Below are 19,835 nucleotides of genomic sequence, written 5' to 3' on the forward strand. Positions count from 1 at the left end.
ATTTTTCTGCATGAAGTGGGTGGCCCATGCCAACAAGAGTAAATTCTAAGGGTGGTGCCCCACACAGGAAGGGAAACCATGGCTCTCTTGGGTGCAAGCAGAGGAACACCTTGCTCTGGTTTGGGGCTGGTGCAACACTGTGGCTATTCCCAAGAGGGTCCTCTCAGGGCCACTCTGGTCAAAGCCTTCCAACATCCAACTGGACCCTTTGCTGCACTGTCCTATCCAAGTGGGGTGGGCACCCAGGAGAGGTCTCCCCTCACCCCTCTGACCCATCCCTGAGGCCTTTGTACCCACAGATGCCTTCTGCCCCATCAGGAGATGAGGGTCCCTTTGACCCCCTCTCCTAGGGCTTCTGGGCCACAGAAGGGTTGCCCCTTGGCCCTCCAGGTCAAGGCAAGGATCCAGACAGAATGCCTGGGTTGCAATCCCAGATCCACCACGGATCCACAAGTGGGTCACTACCTCACACCCTCTCCCCACAGGGACTTTCCCCAGGGGACCCATACCCAGCGGCGCTTCACCTCATCTCTTCAACACTTCTCCTGGGGCAACCGCTGTAGGACTTGGGTGTCACCCTCTGGAAGTTTCTTTAAAAGAAGTGAATGTGTCCTCTCCCTACTCCCAAGGCGGGTAACAGCCTGCTCTGTAGGGATCACACGGTGACTTTTGGGTTCTTGGTGTTGAAACAGTGGGTAAGCAGATTTCTCAGTGCCTCTGTGCCCCGGTACTGTCATCAGAAAAATGGGGCTAGGAGTATTTTCCGTCTTTTGGGCTCCTCAAGTACTCAAGTGCTCCTGCTGAAACCTGTACATGCTTAAGGCATTGTTTTTAGCTGGGTAGGCATGCTGCTAGGTGAAGGCTGCTGCAGCTCTCAGACTTCTTCAGCAGAAGGGTGGACAGAAAGTTCCTCTCGATCCCCATCTCCCCCTGAGCAACCGGGCGTCTCTCCTCTGTGGGCTTGACCACGAGCCGCCCCTCTTTTCTCTCTCCCATTGGCTTTCACCTGCTAGAGGGGCGGCTGCTACGGGCTTCTCGACCCGTCAATCAGGGCGGGCTCCGCCCCGCCCCTCGCATGGGTTTATAACGGGAATTCCCATGGCCCAGGCTCTGGCATCCAACCTGCTGCCGCCAGGACCTGGCCCAGCTGAGTGACTGCCGACCGCGCGCAGAGCACACGCTCGCTCGCACTCCAGCTCCCTCCTTCGCGGTTCATGACCGCGCGCTCTGCCGGTAGCCTCCGCCATCCCGCGCTGCACCTCCGCTGCCAGGGGCCCCGAGGGAAGGAAGGCAGCAAGGCAGGCGCAGTGGTGCGCCCGGCTGAGCCCACGACCCCGGCTCGCAGCCTGCTGGCACCATGCTGCCCACGCACTGCGTCCGCCTGCTCACACCCCACTTGCTGCTTGTGTTGGTGCAGCTGTCTCCGGCTGGCGGCCACCGCACCACGGGCCCCCGGGTAAGTGCGTCCCCAGCCGCGCGCCCACCTGCGGAGGGAGACGAAGGTCACTAGCCCTCACTCATCCTCGGGGAGGGGGTTGGGGGAAAGGGGAAAGGTTAAGGGAGGTGTCAGACCTTGTTCCCTTCCCACCCTGCCTGCCCCCCTACAACACACACATATTACCCAGTCTCCCGCGGGCTTCTTGGTGAAGTTACTGAAATAAAAATTTCTCCCATTGTCTGTCCCCCACCCCCAATCCTTTCTTGCAGCACGGACTCTGCTTAGCCCCCCAACCCCTGAACTGTCACTGGTGGATTTTCTTTCTCAGTCTCTTCTCCCAAGGCATTTTTCTCCGAGACCCTCAGAAGTGCCTCCTGCGTCCGAGAGGCTCGCTCTCCGCTCACGCAGAGCTGCCCTGTGGTCTCACACTGCACCCGCTCCCGAGCGCTGGCGTTCTTGGCAGGCGGCAGGGGGCCGCTCTGCCTCCAGAGTTTTAAGTTACCCGAGAGAGCCACACAAGGACCTTGTGTTGTTGTTGTTTTAAAAAGCGATCGCTGCTCGTAAAGCCCACAGCAGATAATTTTAATGCTCCCTCCTGCTGGGCACAGCCCTGGAGGAGGCTAGAGGTGGGGGGCTGTGGAGAGGTGGTGGAAAGGAGCCGCACAGCGTGCAAGGGTCTCTTCCCCTGGTTTCTGGGCTGGGAGCTTGGGCTACTTGTTGAACCTTGGTCTGATTGGAGTTCCTAAAAGATATGAAACATGCCAATTCTGTGCACAGGACAGGCGGCCCGTGGCATTGTAAACTCTCCTGGAACCGGCAACGTTGTGTTCATTGCTGGTCTAGATTATTGCCTCCCCCACGTTGGTCTAATGAAGAATTCCACTGCCTTAAAAAATGTACTATTAAACCACCTCGTTCATTTAATCAGACAATCTCTGACCAAGAATTAGCTTATGTCAGGGCAGTCGCCTCTCAGGGTGGCTGCTTGCCTCAACGGGCATCATGGGGCCCCTGAAATAGCTAGGATCTTTGTAAAAACAAGGTTGGCTCCTTAACCAAAGTGTGCGTTCCTGGGTATCCTTGGGCCTACCCTCATTCCCACCTGTTCAGATTGCAGGTTCTTTATTCATTGCTGTTATGAGAATCGCCTTTATGGTCTTTATAGCTGTCGTGTGGGGAGCAAAAGCCTTGCAAAGTTTGACGAGCTTTAATGACTGGCCAGATGCTGGCTGATTACATCCGAGCCCAGCTATCACTGTGAGATCAGATTTGCAGCCACTTAGGAAAGAAAAGTGTTTGTCCCCGTGTTGGGCCGGCCCTTGCTTTTATGACCAGATGTGCAACAGCAGCAGTTAAAGTGCCGCAGATTAGATCCAGGGCGTGTCATAAATCCTCGACAGCAGGCATTCCCAAAGCTGGGGCGAGTAAGGGCTCCGGGAGTGACTTTTATGGATGCAGTTGAGGATGCCTTTTAAATGAAGCTGCTTGGTTTGATATTAGGACTCGCAGCTCTTAAACTCTGAGGTCAGGAGAGCCATGGCGTTCCCTCCAATAATTAGGAACAGTCAAGACAGAGATGCAGACCAGAGCACCCCGGCTGAAATCTGGACGCCCGCCCACATGAGAGGCCCGGAGACAAATGGTGGGGGGCTCGTTTGCTGCTGGGCATGTCTAGCGTCTCAAGCCATATGGCTCTCCTTCCCTGACTCCTGAAACTGGAGGGAGCAACTTCTCGGGGAAAACTAGGGGCTTCAGGGGAAAGTAGGGGCATTGGTTAGACTTCCCTCCAGCTTCTTTAGTTTTTAAATTGGTAGAAGTGATAGAACATAAATAGGGAGTGCAAATAGGTTTGTGTGTGTCCCAGCTGCATTCCCCCTCACATGCACACACACACGTGTGTGGGTATGTGTTTAGAATGTACCCAGGGGAAGCTGCTGTCTTGAACATGTGGTTACCCGAGTGCATTTATAGGCAACAATAAGGCTACCATTTATGAACACTTGGGCTAGGTATCGATATTTCCAGGATCACTTATGCTTATGAGAACATTTTGCAAGTGAAACCCAGGGCGGCTAAATGGCTTGCTGGAAACACTCGTGGTGCATATGCAGCTCTGGGAGCCAAATCACAGTTTATATGGATTTACGGGTTGTGTACTTGCCACTCCACCGGGCAGCTGCAAGGAGGGCTTGTCGAACTAGGGATGCTGTTGCTTTAAAGGAAGAGATGGCTCAATAAGAAAATACTGAACCCAGATGCATGAGGCGAGTCTGTAAGAAAGCACTAATAATAATATTTTTGGATGTCTGTATGTCTAAAGGGTGATGTCTTTGAGTTTTCACATATTCCAAAAGACTATACAGTTCTCTTATGTGGCTTCTTGGTGGCCTCTGAAGTGTGGCAGTGTCATAGGAAGAGCAGAAACATCTGGCTTATTGCAGTATTCCCTTGGGCATCCCTGGGTCTCTTCTGTTAATCTTTTGAGTGACAGAGGCTTAAGGATTGGCATCTTTTCCAGCTGGCTTTCTAGGAAACCGAGAGCATGCCCTTTCAGTTTAACTTTATCTGGCTCACTAATTGAGCTCCCCCGAGGCCTAGACCCCTATCCTTGCCCCCTTATTTGCTTCCTGCCTTCATAAAATTCCTGACATTTGTTTGACTCTGGAAACCAGCAGTGATCAAGTATCAGATTGGAGGCTATTATGTAGGAAGCACCTGAGTTTTTGGTCTCTCAGCTCTGAGAAGCATGACTACCTGGGACACGGTCAGGATTCTTTTAATCCTGACCAAGGAGGCACCCATTTCTTTAATCCTGTACAATTCACTGAAAAGTTTTCAGGGGGAGAATGGGTTGGGGGAGGGCCTCTCCTGGGCCGATGGAGTCTGGCTGATGATCAGGCCAAACCTGTCTTTGTCTAATTCTCTGTCTGCCCTTGAAAGCCTGGAGCTGGGTGAGAGCAGGAACTGTGCCCATCGTGTCTGTCGGTGTATCCCCCGAGCTCAGCACAAGGGATTGACTTTGTAGGTGTTGGTGGAATAAACGCCAATCATGCATTTACAGTGATGCATGGGTACCACTTTCTAGGTGTTTTAGCAAGACTGGAGGCAGGAAATAGATGTAGGAAATTTGAGATATAGAGGAAAATGGGAAGGTCCAGAAGTTTGTGTTTTAGGTCTATTCTTTATTTGTCCTCTTTCTTGTCACTTATTTGGTTCATCCTGCAAAATCCAGCTCCAGCTTCCCTCTCTAGGAACTTTCCTATTGGTTAGAATTAGTCACACTCACCTTCCACCAACTTCTGTATCCGGTGCACTTGTGTTCTAACTTTCGCTAATCCTTCTACAGTGAGCATCTTGAAATCGGGCCAGCATCTGCATCTTTTTAGCACTAACTGGCCCCTGTGGCACTTCATGCATGATCCTGTCTTGTTAAATGAACAAGCTTGAAAACCCTCGAGGGCAGAATAGAGATCTTGTTGGTCACACTGCAAAGCATTCTGTAAATATTTATTGCAAGGAATTGGACTGTACAGTGATTTCCAAGCGGAACCCTCTGCTCTCATTTGAATCTGAAATTGGTACTTACCAGTGATTTCTTTTCTCATTTTAAGGTGTTTGTTCTTTGTTTAAAAATAAGTGTGTGTGGTGGTTATGGGAGGTTTAGGGGAGGAAAACAAGCAAACTTGGATGGGAAACAGGCTTAACTCCACCCTAAACGTTTTTTTTTTTCTTTTTACCTTGCATTCGCCAAATGTGAAGCAGCTTCTAGACAGTTCCCTTCCACTGGACTAGCCTGCCTTGAGTCAGTGCCAGGGTGGGTCCTTGTGTCTGCACAGATGCCTGTCTTGTTATCTGTGTGCCTGAAAACAAGCCTCCTTTTCCACATGGGGCATTTATCTGAGATGCTACTCGTGCGTTAGGTCAAGAACTTGCTTTAAACATTCTGATAGAACTGACATGTGAACTTTAAAGAAACAAAATTGAGGAGGACAGGGGGAGGAAACAATCATCTCAGAAACTCTGGGAAATGCAATCAAATGGAAAGCACTTTGATATTGTCTCATTATCTCCGAAAATTGAACATGCACATTTCTATGGCCCAGCAATTCTACTCCTAAGTACATATGCCCAAGAGAAACTCATGTCCCAAAGGAGACATGTGTAACTCTATCTATGATACCATGAGCCTGGAGAGAGTCCAAATGGCCATCCGTTGAAGGACAGATGAACAAACCTCGACGTACACACACAGTGGAGAATTAAACTAGTCACAACGAGTGAGCAACAGTGTCATGCAAACCTATGGAGGAACCTTGGCAATGTGACATTACCTGCAAGGACTGCACCAAAAGACACAGCACAGCAGCTTTTACAAATAGCTCAGGTTAAATAGAAAAAAGCTTTAGGAATGCATGCAGCTGCGATAAAACTGTATCAAAAGCAAAGCAAAGTAGTGATGGACAAAGGATTCAGGGGGAAGCTAGGGTGAGGCAGGGGGATTAATTGGGGGCAGGTGACCCGTGGGATAGTGTAGGCGAGTGTCGGTACTTTACCTCTTTTTCTGGGGGGAGACTGAGTTTGAAGGTATTTGTCCACGAGTGAAGATCCGATGGCTGATTAAATGAAAACAAAAGTGTGCCCTGCCTGTACCATTGCTTAGTGTGTCATGAACCAAAAATTATGATTAATATTTTTGCACTTCAGGTCAAACAAAAGTTCCCTAAGTAGGGATTCCTTTCTTGCCTCCTGCTCCCCCACCCCCTTTCCAGATGTGCATGTGGCCCTACCTAAAATACCACCTCGGGGAGTGATTATTGGCTCTGTTTCAATTCTTGGCCAGTTAGACCCAGAGCAGGCCCAGGCCCCGGCACAAATATCTACAGCAGCTGGCCAAAGGGCTCATGTAAAGCTGAGCTGGCAGCGGACAATCTTCCCTCTCCCTTGCTCAGGGGAATCAGCCCTGGACATCTGAGCGCCCAGCCCTGCAGAGTAGAAAAGTTCACTAGCTGAGGCCTGGGTCAGAAGCCTTATTTGCCAGTGGGGGTGGGGGAGGCGTATTTCTGGTTTGATGCTTGTCTTCATTCCGACCTCCTCCTCACCCCCCTTTGCTGAGGCTGGGGGAGGGCGCATGGCCCCGCTTAGCAGGTACAGGGCACCCTTTCTCTCCCGACCACATAGAGATCTATTGTTTAAGCAGCCAAGTTCCTGGCATTGCTGTTGGTGGAGGGGGATGTCCATGTGGAGGGCCCCTCCTTCAGCATTTGTCACTTCAGGGCTGTTCGGGAGAGGACAAGGGTTGAGTTGCGGATGAGAAATCGATCGGTCCTGCCTGTGAGGCCTGCCAAACAGGGTTAGCATTGTATATACGTGCTCTGCACGAATCCCGAGTTACCTGGGGGGTAAGAGGATTGGATCTCCATGAACACTTCCAACAGCCCCATGAAGACCCCAGAGCAACAATGGTCATTATCACAATTAAATGGATTTCCCTTTGCAACTGACATCATTCAGCTGAATGGCTAGATCACAATTAATCTTACCCTTGGCAGACAGCTAAACTTGATGGGTGAGGTGCTCTGTGTACTTCCCGGATGTTCCCTGGGTGGATTGCAGCCTCCTTTTATTGGAGCCAGTATGGGGCAGTCTCTACAAAGCAGAAAAGGCTGCTCTTGAGACCTGGCATCTTAGCCCCTCCCACCACCACGGAGGACCAGGAATGAACAAGGTTCCATGAGATAATGTGTCAGGGGTTTTGAAACCTGACAGATACTCTACAAATGTGAGTGACATGCCCTCCCCCCACAAAACTGTTTTACACTCCAGTGTCGATCTGATCTATGAGCTAAATGGTTTTTCTTTTTAAAAAAAAGATTGACAGAGGAGAAAAACTAGACCCACTTCTCAGAATGTTGTTTGTTTTTTTTTTTTTGAATTGATAAATATCTCTAAGACACTGCTGGGAGTTCTAAATATTTTTTTGTGTGTGGCTGTTTATTGTGTATCTATTTAAAAAATTCTGCAGAGCCCCTGGGGAGAGGGCACAGAAGTATATAGTAAGTGAGAAGGTGAGGCCGAGAGTGTTTTGAAAGGACACTCCTTCAGGTACCCAATGCCACTGAATAGACCTTTTGGCCAGGATGGAAATGGTCTACATCTGCAGTGTCCAAGATTAGACGCATGTGACTATTTGAAATTTAAATAAAGTTAGTACAACTGTGGAACAGAAGTTGTAATTTAATTTGATTTTAATTAATTTAAAATTAAATGTTAATAGCCACATGTGGTTAGAGGCGATCTCCTTGGACAGGATTGGGGGGTCTGACCAGCGTGCCCTGGTTTCTGCCCGCTGGGTACCCCCACATGCCCTGACTTGGGCGGCGCTGAACCATGTTGCATTTCTCTTCCCTTCCCATCTCCGTCAGTGGCCTGCCCCTCATTTGAGAGGCTCAAATGGCTCCACACAGCCCTCACTGCAGGCAGAGCTCATCCTCCTGTGCTGCTTACTCCTAGAGCAGCGTGCGTCCCCATCTGCCCTGTAATCCAGCTGACCAGAGGGAAGGGGTATTGGGGCAGCCTCGGCGTAGGCTTTGGAGGTACACAGACCCAAGGCGAGTCTGGCTCTGCCACTATGAGCCTGTAGTAATTTGGGCTCTTGGTTCTCCGATTTGGCCAATGAAGGACATAGCATTTATGTGCTGGGGGTGGGAAGAATGAGGTGGGATGTCTTAGCTTCCTATTCCCATTCCTGTTGTAACACATACCACAAACCTCGTGGCTCACACAACACACATTAAAGGAGAGTGTTCAATGAACAAGCCTCCATGGGTGAAATAATCAGTAGAGCTGAGTTCCTTTCCAGAAGCTCTAGGGATGGACCTGTTTTCTTGCCCTTTCCAGTTCCTAGAAACGGCCTGCATTCCTGGGCTCATAGCCCCTTTTCACCTTCAAGCCAGCAATAGCCGGTTCAGTCTTTCTCATGCTGCATCACAGTCCTAGCTCTTCTGCTTCTCTTGTCCCCATTTAAGGACCCATGTGACCGGGCCCACCGCATGGGTTTAGACTGGTCTCCTTATTTGAATCTGATTAGCAACTGTAATTCCACCAGCATCCTTAATTCCTCCTTGCCAGGTAACACGGCAGTATTAGGATTAGGACCTGGGCATCACTGGAGGGCCATTATTCTGCCCCTACCCACTCATTAAAGGTCTTATACAGTGCCTGGCTCATAGGTGGTGCTTGATAAACGGGGGGTCATTGTTATGACCTGTATCTATTAGTTTCTTTCCTTTTAGAGTGGGAGTCTCTTAATGGTAGAGTTGTTTAATTTCCTTTATAGACTCCATCCTGCCCATGAACAGGTGCTTAGTAAATGTTTATTGAATAATAGAATTTTCAATAAATGCAGATTGTTTCTTTTCTTGTAAAGAAATATTGAACAGTAAAAAGAAGTAAAATGCAAGCCAGAATATATGATCCCCTTTGTGCAAAAAAGAAAAGAAAAAAAAAGTTGGTGGTTGCACAGAAAAACCGGGTGGATGGTATGCCATGCTGTTAAGGTTGGTTATCACGGGGATGTTCCATTTCCATCAGACGTGTCTTAGTGATTATTCAAATATTTTTGTTTACAATGAGCATCATTTAACATTAGAGGAAAGTAACAAAGGTTAAAACATGCATGGTTTTGTTAAAAAGCTCCAAAGCCGTTTCAATCCAGCCTGATCCCCAAGTCACCCTTGAATTCTTGGTCTCCATCTGGTGCAGGTGGGCTGTGTTCACATTGGGCCGACGTTTAGGGTTAGTAACTGTTGGTACCAGGCCCCCTACTCATTTTCAGTGTGCTTTGAACTCAGTCTGCTTTAAAGGGGAGTTTTCAATTTACCTCAGCAGGGCATAGCTAGAAAAAAATGTATTTATTGCTGCTGGCGGGGATATAAATTAGTATGGTCACTTTGTGGAATTATAGTTGAAGTTGCACACGCTCTTTGACCTTATAACTCCTCTCTGGTATACACACTAGAAAAACACACTTAAATATAGACCAAGAGACATGTTTAAGGACCTTCACAGCAGCATTTTTGGCAGTAGTGAAAAACTGGAAACCAGCTAAGTGCCCATCACCAGGAGACTAGAAATCTAAATGATGGTATGTCCAAATAAGGGACCACCACTCAGCACTGAAAATAACTAACCTAAAGCTCTACTCATTATGAATCAATTTCATAATCAAAATATGAAATGAAAACAAATTATAGGATAAAATATACATTATGCTGCTATTTATATAAAGATTGAAAGCATGCAGAAACTCTATGTTGTTTAGGGGTACATATAAATGGAAAGATTTGTGAGAAAATTAAGGGCAGTGACAACTCTGAAGCTCAGAGTTATGCGGGCAGGAGGTAATGTTTTCTGTTTTTAAAGTGGGAGGTGAGTATATGGATTTGAAAATTCCTTTTTGTATGTATTGTATAATACATTGTAAAGTTTTCCATAAAGAATAAAAACACATTTGGACAGATCACAACAAGGTTTCAAAAGCAAAAAATAAAAGCCATGCTTCTGTAAGGGGCCCTCTGCTCCGCGCTGCCGATTGCTGTTTTCCTCCCCCTGAGGAACCTGCTTGGGGCGTTCAGCCACGCATGTGACCTTCACTGCAAGTGCTGGCCGCTACCCTCCTGCCCTTCTGAGGCCCTGAGGCCAGGCTCCCCTGACCAGCTCAAGGCCAGGTGCAGCTCAGGGCCAGGTGCAGCCCAAGGCCAGACTCGGGGGAGGTTGCCTTTCCCGCCTCCGCCTGTGGTGCCCGTGCTCCCCACTGCCGCCCTGGCTTCTTTCTGCTCTTCTCACTGCACTTGCATCATATCCCCGGATGAGGATGAGCGCTGAGGACGACGACTTCCTCAAATTCACTCGCTGTTAGTTAGGGTGGTCAGAGTTGGCAAATAAAAATCCTAACGTAGGCTTGCCTTAGTGATAAATTGGGTAAATTTGAACGTCACGAATAATGTAAATTTTGAATGATCTAATGTAAAACAGTGTAAATTGCATGAATTTGAATTTAGGTAAGCAAGAAGTAATGATTTGGTATAAGTATGGCCCAAATAAGAAATTATTTATTATTAGCTGAAAGTATTTGCTACTTATGTGAAATGTAAACTTAGTTGGGTATTCTGTATTATATCTGGCAATCCTACATTAGTTCCTTTTCTCTTGGGAATCATCTGGACAGATATTTTGCTAATTTTTAAAATAAGGGTAATAGTTTACGTTTCTTTTTGCTACCTTACTGCCTGACTTGGAAGAGTTTTATTTTTTTCTAAATTTTTAAATTATTTTTTAATCCTCACCCGGGGATATGTTTACTGATTTTTTAAAGAGAGAGGAAGGGAGAGAGAGAGAAACACTGATGTGAGAGAGAAACTTCAATCAGTTGTCTCCCACAGGCACCATGACCAGGGACCAAACCTGTAACCTTTTGGTGCACGGGATGGCATTCCAAACCACTGAGCCACCTGACCAGGGCCGATTTTTATTGTTTTTAATACTAAGGATAATAATTTCTTTTTCTGTCATGTTTGTCAAGTGCCTTTCATTATGAGAAGACAGTGGTTTTCACCTACTAAATTGTATACCTGTATGTAGTGAATCTACCTTTGGGGTCGGAATGAAAAAGGTCTTCCTCTTCTAAGATTATAGAAATCATAATAATTTGGATTCTCTTTCACCTTTGGGTCCTTTCATAAAAGATCCCCCTTTTCTTCACTATGAAAACTTTCAAATGTACCCAGAGTAGGAGAGAACAGTGTAACGAATCATGGAGCCCTCACCCAGTCTCAACAATAAACGGCTCCAGGCCAAACTCGTGTCTTCCATCCCCCCTAGTTTTCCACTTAGATTATTTTGAAACAAATCCAGACATTGTATTTTATCATCTGTAAATATTTTCATATACATACACCTAAAAGATAAAGCCTAGCAAAAACTCTAACCACAATACCATATCACAATGAAAGAATATCAACAATGATTCATTTCTTCATATAAATAATTCAATCAACATTCAAATTGCCCTGAGTATCTCCCAAATATGCTTTTCTGTTCATTTGAATCAAGACCCAAATAAGGTCCACATATTGACTCATCTGCATCTTAAACCTCTTTTAGTCTATGAGTCTCCCTCCACCTCCTTTTTACTTTGTGATCTATTTGTTGCATAAGCAGGTTGTGCGAGGGTTTTCCACACTAGATTTTGCTGATTGCCTTCCTTTTGTGTCACGTGACACATTCCCTTATAGTTCCTGTAAAATGATAGGTCCAGAGGCTTGATCAGATACGAATTTGATATATTTTTGCAAGTGTATTCCATGGGAGTTGATATGTACTTCCATCAAGAGGCACCTAGCATCAGTGGTATTAGCACCCAGTGGAGACAACTTTGGGACCTATTCATCTGTTAGGAGTTGTCACTGATTTTTAAACAAGTAGACTGAAAAAGGCACCCACATTGCCATCCTTCCAGTCTCTGGTGTTGCCGTGGGGGGGTACAGAGGAAGGGGATTAGGTGCCATCGTTGCCTCCTCGGCCTCTGGGTGGGGAAGCTGTGTGTGATGTAGAGCTGCGGGAGAGGAGCACTGCCTGAGATCTTGGTTGGTGGCTAAGGAAGGGGAGTCTCCTGGGTTTTGGGTGCAAGCAGTAAAAGCACAAGGGAGCTGGTTTTACTCCCTAGTACTAGTCAGGAGGCATTTATTTGTTTATTTATTTATTTATTTATTTATTTATTTATGTTTTTAGGAGGATTTTAAAGTGTAATTGTAGACCAGCTTTGTGTGATCTTCGGCAGGTATACATCATTTGGGAATGTATATGATAAGAAACAGATAAGAAATTTTTAACTGGCTTACCCATCGACTCAAGTAGAGTAGAAGATACAGATACAAAGTGGGTTTCAGGACTGGTTTGATTCAGTAGTTTAAGGATGCCATCGAAGCACTCAGTGAATGTGTGTCTCTCCCCTCTGCCTTTTGTGGTGTCTGTTTAATCAGAAGCCTAGGTTTTCAGGGTGGCCTAGGTTTTCAGGGTGGCGGAATTCCTGCAGTGGTTCCAAGCTTCATATCTAAACAACAAGTTCTAGAAGAAGGAAGAGACAATCGGCTTCTGGTAGCCCTTTCCCCACCTGCTCTCAGAAACTTTGGCTCCTAGCTTGATCTAAATTGGATCAAATGCCTATTCTTCTTTTTTTTAAATATACAGGATTGGTCACAAATAATAAAAAGATTTTATTACAAAATCATAAGCATATAATTCTGTAACATAACAACATCACACTCAAGCACACCATGTGACATTTTAGGTGAAATGTTCAAAATAAAACTATAAATTATTATACCTATATTATTACCCTACCAACCACACTTAAGCAGGCATTACTTCTGCTGGACCCTGTAAGTATTTTTAAGATTTTATTTATTTTTTTTTTAGAGAGAGGGGAAGGGAGGGAGGAAAGAGAGGGAGAAAAACATCGATGTGTGAGGGAAACATTAATCAGTTGACTCTTGCACACTCCAACTGGGGACCTGGCCTGTAACCCAGGCATGTGCCCTGACTGGGAATCGAACTGGTGACTTTTTGGTTTGCATGCCAGTGCTCAATCCCCTTACCCACACCAGTCAGGGTCAAATGCCCATTCTAATAACCAACCTTTTGGCCAGGAGAGTGCTGTGGGGTGAGAGACTTAGGTCTAGATTCCATAGACCATTCACTGTGGCAGGGAGGGTGATTGGGTACCCATTTCTGGATCTGGGGGTCAGGTGATTCCTCCTCCTTTATCTTGACTGCATGGCTGTACAAGGTAGGAGAATGGAATGGATGCTGAGGCAAAAAGCCCAGTGTCCACTTTGGGACTTGTAGCTTTGGGAGACCAGGAGAGTGGTGGGTGGGATGTGAGGGGAAAAATGCGTTGGATGTTGATGGTCAGAGCCCAGAAAAGGGGATCTGTGACTGTGTGATCAGTTCCTTCAGCTTTTTAAAAAAAAATTTTATTGTTATTCTATTACAGTTGTCCCAATGTTTCCCCCTTTGCCCTCCTCCACCCATCCCACCCCCACTCCCAGTCAATTCCCACACTGTTGTCCATGTCCATGGGTCATTCATACATGCTCTTTAACTAGTCCCTCCCCATTCTTTCTACCATTATCCCCCTCCCCCCACCCCCCTGGTCATTTTCAGTCTGTTTCATGTTTCCGTGCCTGTGGTTTTATTTTGTTTAGTAGTTTATTTTGTTCATTAGATTCCTCTTATAGGTGAGATCATATGGTATTTGTCTTTCACTTAATGCTAAGTGAAATAAGGCAGTTCCTTCATCTATTGAAGGAAGACTAACTAACCTCCACTGTGACTACCAGCATAGACATTCCAAGATCAGGAGCTGATAGGAAAAAGGGAATGTAGGAAGAATTTGGACACTTACAGAGTAGAATAAATAGGTCAGTGAAAATCATTCCAGTAGATACTCCCTCCCAACCAAATGAGGAGAGCATGATTATGTAGACCCACGGTTGGAAAAAATCTCAGGATGCCTTCCTTTTATAGATGAGGCAAGGATCGTTCAAGTCCACACAGCCAACAAGCCATTGTTTACAGCCAGAGCCAGAACCCAGATCTGCACCTCAGTTGCTCTGTCCATGACCTTTCTACTCACAGATGCCCTGGAGATCTTGGGGAAGTTGCACAAGTCTAGCCAAGGGGAAGAAATAGCTTAAATTTTTGTAAATGATTATCTTTCTGAGTTGCCTTTGGCTAATTAACCTATTTAAAGTGGTCGGAACCAAAACAAGTAGCCAGAGATACCATATGAAGAAGTGGGGGTGGATCTTAACATTAAGACTCCTAATGCTCATTAATAGCAATGCAACCAGCGCAGACACGCATAGAGACACATGGTGAAGGGTCTAGGACATAGGGGGCATGTCTCATGCTTGGCGCAATGTATTCCTGAGAGGCCTTTTAAAATCAATACCCCATTTGGTGGTTGAAGTGGAAGACTTTTGTATTTGTTGACGAGTGTCTGACGGGGTTCAGGGCCCCCCTTCTGTAGATACTTTCTCCCTGCATTTCTGGCAGTGACTCCAGAAAACCTTAGAGCAAATTCATAGCTGCACTGGCCCAGGCAGTCTGAAGTCAGGGGATGAACAGAGGACAAAGTGTATTACTACTGTATGACTTCCATCCTTCTCATTTTCACCTTGGCTTTGAGGGTCCCATACCCTCTCTAGGTTGTGTGTTATTATGCTTTCTTCTCCCATTAAGGTAGAGACTGAGAAAAATGACTAGGCCCACAACCTAGGCTCCATCTACTGTCGATTTCCAATTTTGTACCTTTTCTTAAAGCTGCATCTACCATGATTATGAAATGCACCTCCTTCTTCATTGCTGGGTGATGGAAGAACTTTGATTTGTTACCATTTGACTGCATGCTTGCTTTCTTGCCCATCCAGAAGGCAGTGTATTGAGTGGCTTGGGGTCAAAGAGATCTAGGATTAAGTCCAAGCTCTGCCACTCTCTAGCTATGTATTCTGGGACAAATTAACTGAAGTCTAAGCTTCCATTCTCTCATCTGTAAATTGAAGGTATCATTTACTTCATTGGGTCATTGTGGAGCTTAAATGAAATAATGGCAGGATGTTCAGTAAACACTCACTCTTTATAAAAATAGCCAGTGAGCCTTGGCTGGTGTGGCTCAGTGGATTGAGTGCTGTCCTGTGAACCGAAGGGCCACTGGTTTGATTCCCAGTCAGAGCACATGCCTGGGTTGCAGGCCAGGTCCCCAATTGGGGGGCATGTGAGAGGCAACCACTCACTGATGTTTCTCCCTCTCTCTTTCTCCTGCCTTCCCTTCTGTCTAAAAATAAGTAAATAAAATCTTTATTAAAAATAGCAGATAAAATAATAAAATATGGGAGATTCACATGAGAACCCCAGATTGTTTCATTTCACTTAGTTTTCCCCCATTATATGCAAGATTTCTAATCTGTGATTCTTTTTCTTTGGTGAAACAAATTTTTTGTGCAATAAATCAGATCCCTCCCATTTCCCAACCTGCTACAGGTCAGGGGGACCCCATAAATGGTATCAAGGGAGAAAAGATGTGCTTTGATGTGACTTCTCCTTATTCCATGCAGCTGTGTCTTCTGCAGGCACTATATACCCTCTCCTTCCTGAAATCTTCTTTCATTTTCTTTTTGCCTGGGATGGTAGGCTGTTTTCCTGAGCTGAGCATCTGAAGAAAACTCAAGCAAGCTAGATCACCTCTCCTTTTTTCCCTAAGAGTGTGAGAAGCAGTTTTGCCATCAGGAGGTAACCCAAAGGCCCTGCTGACATGTCTTCTTCAGAGCTTCTGAGTTCGGGGATCAGGTGGTGATTGCCCAGAATGTTCCCAGATCTGGTCCCCAGGCAATTCTCTGGAGCTGGAGCAGCAGTGCCTGGTTTTTGAATGCTCCTTTTCCTCTTACCCCATGGGGTTGCGTCTGGGGTTGCAAAGCCAGTCACAGCAGGGCCTGGGGCTGGGCCCACACATGAACCAAGCTGCTTTTAGAGCATTTCAGGAACAAAACCCTTTGTTGTTAACATGGCTTTCTAGAGGGATGTTTCCAGATGAGGTGGCTTGTGCCCACTGCATCCACTTTTTTCCCCTTCTAAATATTTTCAATTGGTGTATTAAGACAATTGACATTTAAGGCAATTGTATTAATTATGAAAAACCTGACAACCAGGTGTTCTCCAGTGCTGAAGAAAGTGAGCTGTGCATCACATACAGATTGCTTGTCCATCCCTGCTCTCATCATGGCTGATTGGGCTCATGAGCACATACCACGATGGCCTGGTCCAGCATGTGGAGTCTTTAGTCATGCCGCCTGTAACTGGATGTCATTATTGGCCTCAACTACAGCAAATTAGCTAGACACTAAAATTGGCCTGTTCTCTGAGGACCTGAGAACCAGCACTTAAGAATCTTGTTCATCCTGTGGACTTGTATTTATCAAGAGTGTATTTCCTAAAGCCCAGTCTATTGCTCACCTGGGATGCTACCTGGTCCAGGAATCTGCATTTCTAAAAAGCTCTGTAGGTGATTCTCATGCACACTGCAGTTTGAGACTTTCTGAGGCTGAAATTGTAGAGGGGAATAAAATTTTAGGCAAGGCCTGGAATCTATGACTTATGCAATCTGTCACTTAAAAGATCATAAGTGAATGCTAATTCCATTTGCTTTTGCCAGTAGCTGTTCACATATGTGAAGACAAGCTCTCTTGGAAGGAAGAGAGCCTCCTGATGTCTCTGGCCTCTGCTCTCCCAGATGCTATGTTCATGTTTGAGGGCGGTGGAGCATCTTGTTTTTGGGTTGGAACCATTCCTACACTGACATAAAATTAAGAATCTTAGCTGGGCAGCTGCAGTTGTAAAACAGTGATGTCTAATTCTGTGGAAGATCAAGTCTTAAGGGCCACCTGCAACTGCTATTCCATGAGATGAAACTGAAATGAAGATTTCTTTTCTCAGCCCCTTGCCCCATACTCTGGAGGTGTCTGGGAAGGTGAAAAGTGGTACAAAGTAAGTTAGTGCATTGGAGTCCAAGAGGTTCCAAAGAGATGGACTGGTTGGATTGCTTCAGTGACCACCTTTGCCTCCTGTACCTGGGACTTCGGGCCTGAGCACAAATGTAGTTCCTGAGGGACATTTTGATTCATTCCCTCATTCATTCATTTATTTATTTATGAGTTGGCCTTTAATAAGGCTGTGGGAGGCAAGGAAGAAATTGTGTTTGTGTCTGATCCAGAAAAACCACCAAGTTAAAAGACAAAGAGCATTCTGATTCTTATTAAAGAGGGGCATCTTTGGGACCAATGTGACAAATGTCCAAGAAAGGACATCTTTTGCCAGATGGAAGAATTGTGCAAATGCTGTTGCCAAAGGCTTTGTCCTGTGTCTTTGTTTTTCATATTCACAACAAGCTATTCAATGGCACAGATACCACCCCACTGGGAAACTGGGACTTGTCAGCTGGGGAAGTTGTATGGTGCATTGGGAGAGAGAATTTCAGTGCACTCTGGTGGCTGTTTGCCCTGTCATCATCTTGAGAAGCCTATTATGGTAACCATATGTTGCTTTGGTCTGCCTAGTACCCTTTCTCTCTTTTCTGGTAATAGAGTCTCTACATTCTTTTTTAAAAAAATATTTTATTGTTATTCTATTACAGTTGTCCCAATTTTTTTCTCTTTGCCCTCCTCCACCCAGCCCTCCCCACTGCTCTCACAGTCAACCCCTACCCTGTTGTCCATGTCTATGGGTAACTTATACATGTTCCTTGGCTAGTCCCTTCCCCAGAATCTCTACTTTCTTTTGGGGAAAACCCCTCCCTCATTCCTAGTCCCCATAACTTAAGTGGGCTGATTCCACCTCCCATTTGCAGAGTAAGTGTGTGACTAGGACTTGCTCAATCAGTGTGTGTTGTCTTCTGGTCAGGGATGGTCATGTGACCCACGCTGGGCCAATGAATTCAATTCTGGGAATTTTGTTGAAACTGTTGGGGAAGAGAAGTTCTGGGGTTGGGGCATTGTGAGGATGTAGGTCTATAGTGGTTGGTCACTCAGTCACTATGAATGCTTGCCTGAGAATAAAGCCAATATAGAGAAAGACAAACTGAAAGAAGTAATTCGAGACAGGTTTCTGATAATACATTGTGAGCCTTTGGATGCAGCTATGCTCAAAGCTCCCTTGTATCTCCCATTTCAACTTTCTGTGATACATTAAATATGGCCAGAGTTTCTTTGTGGCTCCTTCCATTAAGTGGTGGAGTCTATTTCCCCATCTTTTGAATCTGGGCTGGCTGGTGACTTGCTTTGATTCATAGACTGTGTTGGGAGCAACATTGTATGAATTTTGGAGACTGGGTCTCAAGGGGCCTTGCAGCTCCTGCCTTTACCCCTTAGACCTGTGCCCTGAGGTCATCATGTAAGAAAATCAGTCTGCTGAAGGATGAGAGGCCATGTGTGGGAGAACCGAAGTGCCCCAGCCAACTGCTAGCACCATTTGCTCAGCATGTCCGTGAGGCCATCTTGGGGACTGCCTTCCAGACTAATGCAGCTGCTTAATTAACCCCGGGTGAAACCAGTGGAGAAACCACTCAATCAACCTACAAAATCATGAATTATTATATTAAGTTACTAAATTTTGGAGTGGTTTGTTGTATTTCAATAAATAGCTGACACACTCCTTTTTGGCTTGCCAGTTTGACTTTCTTTTCTGTCATTTGCAACAGAGGCTGATTTGCAACAGTTCTGAGACACCTGTTTAATAAATTAAGCCTTACTAGAAATGTACCTTTGTGGAACTTCTGCCTACCTCTGCTGTCAACGCAGCGATATCAGCTGCCTCCATCTAGATTGTCACTTGTTAGGTTCGCATACATGAACCCACTTGTTGGCGGAATTCATTTCGTGTTCACGGTTGTGTAACTTATCTGCATGATAGTGCTACTGTCCCCCCAAAGTGTGGGTTTCTCCAGCACATGCACCCAAGGGGAGACCATTCAACAACTCTTCTCTGCTGATCACTTAGGCGATTTGACCCTTGATAGTCCTCTGCTTCATTGGGAGAAGTTCTATCCAAGATGACTTCTTAAATTTGGTAGTTCCTTTTAGTAGGCTCTCACACCTTTGAATTCTGGGGTCCCTGGTCTGTTTTTAAAATGGTATTAGTTATTTGAGATGAGATTAGGCAGTGTGGGCAATGAAATAGCACAGGCCCTGGAGTTGGGCGTATGGGTGGTCAAAGTCTGGCTGAGGGCCTGATTTCTGAATCATCATCACTTGGATGACTTCAGAAATTAGATGGTGTCACAAGTCACACTGGGAAGTACAGAAAATAAATCAGTCTCAATGAGGAGCAAGGAAGGACTGTTTTGGACTTGTTGAATTTGAAGCATCTCAAATCCAGGTGAAGTTTTTAGTACATATTCTAGAACAAATGTTGACTGAGGAACCACCAAAGTGTAGATGAGAGTTAAAGCCCAAAGTATGGCTAACATTGTCCTGGGAAAATGTGTTATCAAGCTTTGGAGAATTAATGCTATCATTAATTTGGGCATAGGAAAAAAGCCCTGGGAGAGGGTTGTAGCAGACTGCATTTTCCAAAGACAACTGCAACAACATCTTCCATCCCTCATGTTCTTCTTACTGTGTGACAGTGACATTCCTTCTTGGGGGCGGGGCAGGGGCCTATGTCTCTTTCCCATGATCTAGCAGGCTTGTGACTCCAGTGTAGGTGATGCTGTGTGACTTCCAAGGCTAGCTAATAAAAGAAGACGCAGCTTTTACTGGTTCCTTTGGGGCCCTGAGCTACCATGTAA

General features: G+C 45.8%; 1 protein-coding gene across 3 annotated transcripts in view; it reads left to right on the forward strand.

The window, feature by feature from the left end:
• The first annotated feature begins 1,106 nt into the window (after positions 1–1,106).
• Positions 1,107–19,835, forward strand: part of SMOC1 (SPARC related modular calcium binding 1) — a 132,963-nt gene continuing 114,234 nt past the window's right edge. For all 3 annotated transcript variants that reach the window (XM_045822381.1, XM_045822382.1, XM_045822383.1), the window contains exon 1: positions 1,107–1,456. In XM_045822381.1, coding sequence (XP_045678337.1) covers positions 1,358–1,456 — 99 coding nt within the window. In that variant the 5' untranslated portion in view covers positions 1,107–1,357. The remainder of the gene's footprint in view (positions 1,457–19,835) is intronic.

This window comes from Phyllostomus hastatus, unplaced genomic scaffold (genome assembly GCF_019186645.2).
Source record: "Phyllostomus hastatus isolate PE091 unplaced genomic scaffold, TTU_PhHast_1.1 phas_scaffold_501, whole genome shotgun sequence".
Taxonomy (NCBI): domain Eukaryota; kingdom Metazoa; phylum Chordata; class Mammalia; order Chiroptera; family Phyllostomidae; genus Phyllostomus; species Phyllostomus hastatus.